The 8842-nt window shown below is 64.3% G+C and overlaps 1 protein-coding gene across 1 annotated transcript in view; it reads left to right on the plus strand.

Moving 5' to 3' along the window:
* ADGRB2 (adhesion G protein-coupled receptor B2) overlaps nucleotides 1-7557 on the plus strand; it is a 96996-nt gene extending 89439 nt beyond the window's left edge. Inside the window, exons 26-31 of the mRNA XM_026657202.2 lie at nucleotides 663-702; nucleotides 1072-1724; nucleotides 3482-3517; nucleotides 4295-4399; nucleotides 5130-5183; nucleotides 6871-7557. Of these exons, the coding sequence (XP_026512987.1) occupies nucleotides 663-702; nucleotides 1072-1724; nucleotides 3482-3517; nucleotides 4295-4399; nucleotides 5130-5183; nucleotides 6871-7044 (1062 nt within the window). The 3' untranslated portion in view covers nucleotides 7045-7557. The remainder of the gene's footprint in view (nucleotides 1-662; nucleotides 703-1071; nucleotides 1725-3481; nucleotides 3518-4294; nucleotides 4400-5129; nucleotides 5184-6870) is intronic.
* The last annotated feature ends 1285 nt before the right edge of the window (nucleotides 7558-8842 follow it).

Raw genomic sequence — 8842 nt, forward strand, 5'->3', positions numbered from 1 at the left:
GCAGGCGGCACGGGGCCTGGGTCAGGGGCGGCACCGGGCGAGCAGGCAGCCTGGGGCCAGGTCAGGGGCGGCACCGGGCGAGCAGGCGGCCTGGGGCCCAGGCTGGGGCAGCACGGGGTGAGTGGGCGGCCTGGGGCCCGGGCTGGGGTGACTGGGCAGCATGGGGCCAGGTCAGGAGTGGCAGGGGCAAGCAGGTGGCATGGGGTGAGGGGGCGGCCTGGAGCCCGGGCTGGGGCGAGCAGATGGCATGGGGCGAGCAGATGGCATGGGGCGAGGGGGCGGCCTGGGGCCGGGTCAGGGGTGACTGGGCGGCCTGGGGCCCGTGCAGATTGACTGGGCTAGCTCAGCTCGAGCAGCATGGACCTTGCAGCCTTGGCGGTAGCCCAGACTGGCCACCCAAGTTCGTATCCCGCGGGTCGGGAGGGCTCGGACTCGGTCGCTAGCCCGTGCCACCACCAGGCCGGTGACATCCACACTGCGAGCGCGCATCTGTCTGACCACGCTGGGAATCGCCCCTCCCAGCTGCAGTGTAGCCGGACCCCCTGGGACCCCACTGCTTGGCTCCTTTTACCCTGCTTGCCGCCTGTGATACATTCATCCCTCCGGGTCTCCCTCTCTCTCCCCCTCTCTGTCTCTCTCCCCCTCTTTCTCTGTTCTTATAGACAGACTTTGAAAAGGATGTTGACCTGGCGTGTCAGACAGGTGAGGCCTGGTCCTGGTCCCGCTCCCGCGGGGTGGTTTGGGAGGGAGGGTCAGGAGGGCAGTGCTGTGTCCCCTCCCGCACCCCCCCCCAAGCCTGGAATCGCCACAGATCCAAGCCATCCCTTTAAAAGAGGGTGTGGGGGGGCTTAGCATCAAGTGGGAGGAGCTAAGTGGGGCAGCGCCAGCTGGGCGCTGTGGGGATGGGTACCCCCCCGTATGGGGCTAACAGCCTGGTATTAATGCCACTTAGGGCAGGGCCAGTCCCCTTCCCAGCCTGATCCCATCCCGGTGTCCCTGGAGGTTGGGAGACACCCTCACATTGACTGTCCACGTCTGACCCATGTCTCTTCTTCTCCCCGCCCCGGCCAGTCCTCTTCAAGGATGTGAACGCGTGCAACCCCGCCACCATCACGGGCACCTTGTCGCGCATCTCCCTGGACGGCGACGAGGATCCCAAGCTCCACCCCGGCTCCGAGGGAAGCCTGGGCTTCTCCAGCCTCCCGGGGAACATCCCGCCCGCCGGCATCCTGGTGCAGGTGCCCACGCTGACGCACAAGGGCCTGAACGAACTCAGCGACCCACCCGCCAAGAAGGACGTCAACCTGGACAGCCGGGGGCCCGTCTACCTGTGCACGGACAGCAACCTGCGGCAGGCCGACTACGGCTGGATGCGGGCGGCGGAGCCGGCGCTGGAGAGCGACTACATGGTGCTGCCCCGCCGGACTGTGAGCCTCAAGCCCTTCGGCAGGGAGGAGGGCAGGCTCAACATCAAGGTGGATGAGGTGCCACACGTGGGCAAGGGGCGCCGTGGGGCCGAGGCGGAGGCCTACCCTGGCTTCGTCTCGGTGGACCACATCAATGTGAACTTGAACCAGCCCTACGGGACGGTGAAGCACCCGTACGGCCTTCAGTTCAAGCAGCACCCCACGGTCCGGCAGATCCTGGCCTCGGAGCTCACGGAGCGTAGCCGCACCATGCCGCGCACGGTGCCGGGCTCCGCCCTGAAAGTGGGGTCGCTCGAGGTGAGCCCAGAGCCCGCTGCCCCGGGTGGCTGAGGGACTGCGCGAAAGTGTGCACATGTGTAGCGGGGTGTGTGCGTGCAAGGGGCTGCACAAGCGTGTGTGGTTGAGAAAGTGTGTGCGTGCGAGAACGTGTGTATGTGCAAGAGAAGGTGTGGGTGTGCAAGAGTGCACAAGCGGTAACTGCATGTGCAAGACCGCAACGAGTATGTGAGAGAAACAGTGAACGTTGGTGAGCACGTGTGACTGACCGCATGCATGAGCGTGTGAGAGGCCACGTGCAAAGGTGTGTGTGAGAGCGAGTGTGTGCACAGCAGGGCGTGCGAAGCTGCGTCTTGGGGGCTGATAGTGCTCTTGGGCGCAGGGGGCTCTTGTTCCTTCTCTCACTGGGATTCGTTTGTACCCAGGACTGTCCCGCCCAGCGCACATCCGTGCGGTGACCCGGCTTTGGGCACTTCCTTGTCAGCTCGGGGGGTGTCACCCCTGGGGAGGAGCCCGGATGCAGCGCTTGTCCCTTGCTGCATTTACTTTAGCTCACTACTTTTCCCCAGTGTACATCTGAACAGGAGAAGGAGCCAGTGCGTTCCCCTGGCTAAGCCCCAGCCCCATTGCTGGTGTCCCCCCTCAAACAAAGGCCCTGCTCTGGGAATAGTGTGTGTTAACTAACTGCTGGCTGCAAAGCACCAGGGGGCGCTTGCACATCCCTTTTCTGTGTGACACGTCAAAATGGTGGCTATTGTTTGCTGTTGGGAGTGGGGTCTGCGAGAGTCGGAGCTCCTGGCTTCTAGTCCTGGCTCTGCCACTCATTTTTCTGTGCTAGCCACTTCACTGCACTGTTTACCCAGCTGCAAAGTGGGGAGAATGCTCCTGGCCTGGCTGGGGAGGTTTAGTTCATACCTGGCTGGTGCTTTCACCTCCTCCGAGGAAAGGCGCCCGCACGGTGTGCGTACCGGGTTAGTATCGCTTTCAACTTCTTGGTGACAGAGTGAGACAGAAGCCAAAGAGCGGCAGAAGCCGTGCGGCTAGAGGACATTTCCCTGCTGGATTCTCTTTTAAAGCAGGTCCGATTTGGGGCTTGCCCAGGTCCCCAGCGTCCCTCCCAGCTAGTAACGAGGAATCACAAAGCCCCAAGGGCTGGAGTGATCCTCACCCCAGCACGGGGCAAGCGTCTGCTGCTCTGGCCCAGTGCTTCGGGCGCCAGGTTGGGTCGTCCCGGCTCTGCTGCAGACTGGGGGTGTGACCTGGGGCCAGTCACTCAATCCCCAGCTCTAAAATGAGGCAGTAGCCGTTACCCACATACCCACATCAGAGTGGGGTCAGGACGCTAACTGCACTAAAAGATGGTTAGGCGCTATAGTAACGGTTGCCATAGCGGTGGTACCCACCCCCTAACACTTTGGGCAGCCCAGGCATCAGCTAGCCTGTCAGGGGTCTGTGGCTAATTAACATATGCAGATGAGGGCAGGGAGCACACCTAGACAGCACTGTGCGGAGGGGCCATCCCGCAGACGAGCACAGCTATGGGAAATCCAGCCAAAAGGGGGAGCTTGGCTGCCCTCCGCTCCTGGACCGAGTTTTTGCAGGCTGGGGTATCTCCTGCTGAAGTCAGGTCTAAGTCGGCGTCCTTCTCCCAGCCCCTCGCCCCAGCGCCGCGGCGTGTGCTCTTCCCCCTCTTCGCCGGATAAACCAATAAAGATCTTTCTTTTTTCCCCCTCCCCCTGTTCGGTTTGCTTTGGCCGGCGCGTATATTTCACCCCCAGAGGAAGCGGTTACGATACTCAGATCTGGATTTCGAGGTAAGCGCCGCTGAGACCCGCCCCACTTCTGCGGTTGGTGCGGTGGTTTCCGGTGCCCTGGCACCGGCGCGGTGACTGAGCTCCCTTCTGGGCTTCGGGGGACTCGCGGTACGGTGAGCGCCGTCCTGCCCGAAGCAGAGAGGGATCGAGGGTGGCTGGCGCTTGGTCTCTGCGGAGAGATGGGGGCTGGGGAGGAGCCCTGCAAGGAGCTTGTCCGGGTTTGGGGAATAAAATCTCTATTTCTTTCTCTCCTGCAACCGCATCCCTGGCCCGATTTCAGCCGAGCTGAGCTCCGAGGAGTTTTATACCAGGCAATAAAGAGCGCTCACGGTTGATTAAAACGCCGGAGGGCTGCTGGGAATATTTTCGCCAGGTTCATGGCGGGAGCTGATGCTCCCAATCAGGCAGTGTCATTTCAGCTGGTGGGAAGGGGGAACCACCGAGTTATTTAAGCCCCTACATTTTGCCCTGCTGCACGTGTGTGACTGTTTCGATCCGCCGGGGCGGGTGACGGGGGGAGTCCTGAAGGGGGGCTGGAGTCCCTCCCACCACTCTGTTGCCAAGAAATGTCAGACACAAACCAATGATAGCTACTGTTTCTTGTGGGTCCTACAGAAATCCAGTGTGTGAGCTCCCCCTGCTGTAGCGAGTAAAGTAACCACCATTATTCCCATAGCCCAGGAGCAGGCCGTGAGGGGCGGGGGATGATGCTGTGTGTCCGTGAAGCGGCACTGACTAGACGTATGTACGTTTCCCCTCCCCCCAATCCCTTTGCAGAAAGTCATGCACACGAGGAAGCGCCACTCCGAACTCTACCATGAGCTGAACCAGAAATTCCACACAATGGATCGGTACCGGGCACCTGCTACCAATGCTGCCAAGGTAAGGCTGTCGGTGTCGGGCAGGGCTGATCTGTTCCTACGTCCCCGCACAGCAGCGGGCGGGATGGGCACAGGGCTGCGTTACCGACCGAGGCAGCTGCCGCTCGCTGTCCTTTGCGGAAGCCCTTGCCTGTCGCTCCCCGGCTGGTGTCTGCTGTCTCGCACGGACGGCACCGTGATCATCCGTACCTCGATGGCGCACAGTTAGCCGTGCTGCACAGCGCCTCCTGCTGGGAGAAGTTGGGGCTGGACTGCCTTGGTGCTCTCACGGACCTAGTGTGTTTAAAACACCCTCACCACATTTATTGTGGAGGCTAGGACATCTGCGAGAGTGCCCTGCATCCAGTGCACGTACAGCAGCGCCTCCTGCTGGCCGGAGTTGCTTCTCCGCAGCCAGCACTGCTAGGCCGTTTCCTTCTGGGAAGGCTGGGACTGCAGAGGCTGGGGGGTCTCTCTGGGGTGCCTCACCCCGTTCCCTTCATCTCCCCCTGCTGGGAGGGACCCCTTCACGATGGGCTTAGGCAGATGGTTGAATCGAGAGGTCAGTATCGTTGTGCTTCGCAGCCCCTCCCCTCCCCCCAAGCCGGGGGGCTGCCTGGGGGCCTATAACACCTGTAAGGTGCCCGAATGGGTGATGACCAGTAGCCGGTGCCATAGGGCTGAGCCGTGGGGAGAGGGGGCCTGTGCCTTAGTGCCTGATGCCAGCTGCCTTTCCTGTCCTTCCCCCCCAGAGAGAGAAGCGGTGGAGCGTCTCTTCCGGTGGCGGGGAGAAGAGCACATCCAGCGTAAGTGCCTGGACACCCCCAGCCGTGGGTCCGGGAGCACCAGCCCATGGGGAGGGGGGTTCCCTGGGGCGGGTGAGCTAGTGCGGAGCTGCTGCCCCTCGGGAGCCCTGTGCCCTGGAAGGTCCCCCCGTGGAGTCGTCACGTCCGCTCGCAGGGATCCTGGCATGTCGGCGTCTTCACCTCATCCTCATCCTCGCTCGGTCCGTTGCAGGATGAAGGCCTCCTGCGGTGCTGCCCCTGTGACCCTGTAGTTCATGCAAAGCCTCCCAGCTTGTCTGTCCATCCTCCTCGCCCCCCCATCCCGTCTCCACCCCTTCCTAAGTGTCGTGTCCTCCCCTCCCCCTGCATGCTGTCCCTGCAGCCTCCTGGCTCTTGTCCCTCCCTCCCCAGGCTCCATCTTCATCTCATGCTAATGCGCCTCGGGCTCAGATACATGTTGTCTCACGCTTCGCTCCCAGCCCCCCGCTCCCCCTCGGGCATGCGCCTCATCCATCCTGCCCGCCCGCCTTCAGGCACACGCCCCATCCATCCTGCCCGCCCCCCCCCCCTCGGGCACGCGCCCCGTCCATCCTGCCCGCCCGCCCTCAGGCATGTGCCCTGTCTATCCTGCCCGCTCGCCCTCAGGCACGCACCCCATCCTGCCCACCTGCCCTCGGGCACATCCTGCCCACCCACGCTCAGGCTTGTGCCCAATCCATCATGCCTGCCCGCTTGCCCTCATGTTCCCAATCCTGCCCAGCTGCCGTTGGGCATGCACCCCATCCTGCCCAGCCACCCTCGGTTACGCTCCCTGTTCTGCCCACCCGCCCTCTGGCTGCGCGCCCCAGCCTCCTGCCCATCCTCTGGCTGTTCTGTGTGTCCAGCCCGCCTGCCCGCCCTCTGGCTACGTCCAGGTCTTTCACCCACCCGCCCTCTGGCCGTGCACCCCGGCTGCCCGCCTGCCCGCCCTCTGGCTACGTCCAGGCCTTCCACCCACCCGCCCTCTGGCTGTGCACCCTGGCTGCCTGCCCTTCTCTCCAGGTGGCTTCCAAAGCATCTGCTCTCTGGCCCTGAGCCTGCTAGCTGGTCCCTGCGCAGGGAACAGGAACGCAGAGGAGAGCAGGGGACTTTCCAGCCTGCTCTTGCCCGGCCCTGGGTCCCCGCTGCCCTGCCCCTCACGTGTCCCCTCGAAGCTGCGCAAAATGGGTGCAAAACATCCTGCTGGCAGCGTTTCGCTCCCTCTCTGCCCAGGGCCGTGCTGCCTTTCGGCGCTCCCTCTGGCCGTGGTGCGGTGCACTCTTACAGCAACCCTGCACAGGGGCCTGGGCTAGTGCAGAGCCCTTACGCCAGCCGTGCCCTGCCCCGGGGGGCTCTCTGGGCTCCTCCCCAGTCTAAGACCCCTTTACACTGCCAGGCTGGCATGGGGGGCCTGCCCCCCAGTTCTCTGTTGCAGGTGCTGTCAGGCTGAGTAGCCAAACTATTATTAATAATGACTGTCTCACAGTATGCCCCAGAGACCCAGCTGCCCAGCCCCAGGGAGACAGACAGCCCCAGTCCCCCAGCGATCACAGCCTGCGGAGAGCAGGCCAAGGGTGGGAGAAGGGAGCTCTCTTTCTCCCCAGGCCCAGGGGGGGAGCTGAGCCCCAGCGGGACCGGTGCTTTGGCGCCGTCACATCCCCGACGCTTCTCTTTCCTCCGCCCCGCGCAGGAAGTGACCAGTCCGGAGGAGCAGCAGCAGAAGAGCTGGAGCACCTTCAAGGCCATGACGCTCAGCTCCCTGCCCCCCAAGCAGCGGGAGAAGCTGGAGCTGCACTGCGCCACCTGGGAGCCCCCGTGCATGAACCTGGACGTGTCAGAAGGGGATTTCCAGACGGAGGTGTGAGCCGGGGGGAGCCGGGCCCGGCCCGGGCAGCCCCACGCTGCAGAAGGGAAAAGCAAACAAAAGGACAATCGGATTTTGTTTCCCTTTTGTGGGGGGTTTGTTTTCCTCGTTTGGCCATTGGACTCTGCTCCCCGTGCCAGGGGGGCCGTGCCCTCCCCGGCGCACCATCCTCCTTTCGCCTTTTGTTGTGGGCTTTCTTTTCTTCTCTTCCCTTCCAACGTCGTCACCGCCGGGGGACACGCCCCCCTGGAGACACACCCACACGCCCACGGATGTAGGGTCACGCGCACGCCAACCGGCCTCCCGCCCGCTCCTGCCTGGGCAGTGCCGCCAGCCCCGCTCTCTGCGGGCGCTGGCAGGACCCGACTTGTGTGCGGGGGCCGGGGAGCCGGCTCGGAACTCTTTTGTACCTGGGCATCTCTTCACGCAGTGCACCGTGTGCACCTGGGAATGACGCCCACGCCCACCGACGCAGCCCCGCCCCCTGCCCGCCGCAGGGGGCGCCCGCCCCGCCGCTCGCTGCCCCCGGCACCGTTCTTCCTCGTCACACCTCCGCTCGGCCTGCTCCCCCCAGGCGGGAGGGGGCTCTCTCCATGCCCTAGACCCCAGAGCCCACCTTGGGAGGGGCCCCTCCCCTCCCCGCACCCCCCTTTCTATCTCATGGGGCAGGCGCTGTCTTTGTTGAAAATAAAAGTTCACTCTCTGTGGATCTCTGCTGCCGGGGGCGCTCGCCTCCTTTGCTCGGTGTGGGGCATGGTCTGCTGTGCTGGGGGGCGGGGGCAGGTGCCGGCACCGGGTCGTTGGGCACTGTGCGGGGTGGAGCGGGTACTGCTGCCGGGGCTGTTTTCCCTCCTGCAACACGCCAGCCTCATGCAGTGCAGAGCCCCGGTTCCCTGCTCAGAGAGCCCCTGCCCGCCAGCTCCTGCTGCATGAGTGGAGGGTGCCCTGCACGTGCTCCCGGCCTGCAATCCAGCTGCGGGCGCTTCATGGGGCGCGTGGCCCCTGCCACCTGCGTCCTTTGCTGCCTCAGGCTGCTCTGCATCCGCCCCGCCTCCTCCCCCTCCCCCCCCAAAGGCACAAGGGCTGGTGTGGGAAGAGGAGCTGCCCCCTGGTGCTCGCGTGAGAGGGCGGGGCTGCTTTCTACAGCCCTAGCCTGGCAGGAAACAGCCCATGCCACGTGTCCCCTTGCCTCCATTCCCAGCTGCCTCTGCGGGGGCCAGTTCCAGGCTGCCCAGTAGCAGGCGGGCCCAGGCACATCCAGCTCCACCCACAACTGGTGAGGGTGGGTGCAGGGATCGCGCTGGACACACCCCGCCTGCCTGCGGAGCCGGACGGCATCTTGCCAAAGGGGCGAGCGAGGGAACCCCCAGCTTCTTGGGGCGTGGCGCTGTGCTGGGTGGGAGACGGAGGCGATTGCGGCTGAGGCACGGGGGGTGGGGGCAGAGGGATGCTGTCAGCCCCCACCCAGTGGTGCTGCCACCCTGATAGTGCCCCACCTGAGCCCGATTGTGGGGACGGCACTAGTGAGCTGCTGGGCGTTCCACCAAGGCGCTCAGCGGGCGCTTTGCTTCCTGTGGAGACGTAGGCCATGCCCTTAGGATAGCCATGAGCGGGCGGGGCCTCCCGGGAAAGACGGCTCTTCCGGCAGGGTGGCACGTCCGATGCCATGCTGGGGCAGTGGGTCTGATACCAACTTGGGGGAAGGCGCCTCCTGCTGAATCATCAGTCACGCCTGCGCCACAATGCCAGCTAGCACTGCACTGGGGAATTGGGGTCAGCACTGACTGAGGGGAGAGCC

This window comes from Terrapene carolina, unplaced genomic scaffold (genome assembly GCF_002925995.2).
Source record: "Terrapene carolina triunguis isolate 2854851 unplaced genomic scaffold, T_m_triunguis-2.0 Scaffold236, whole genome shotgun sequence".
NCBI lineage: Eukaryota > Metazoa > Chordata > Testudines > Emydidae > Terrapene > Terrapene triunguis.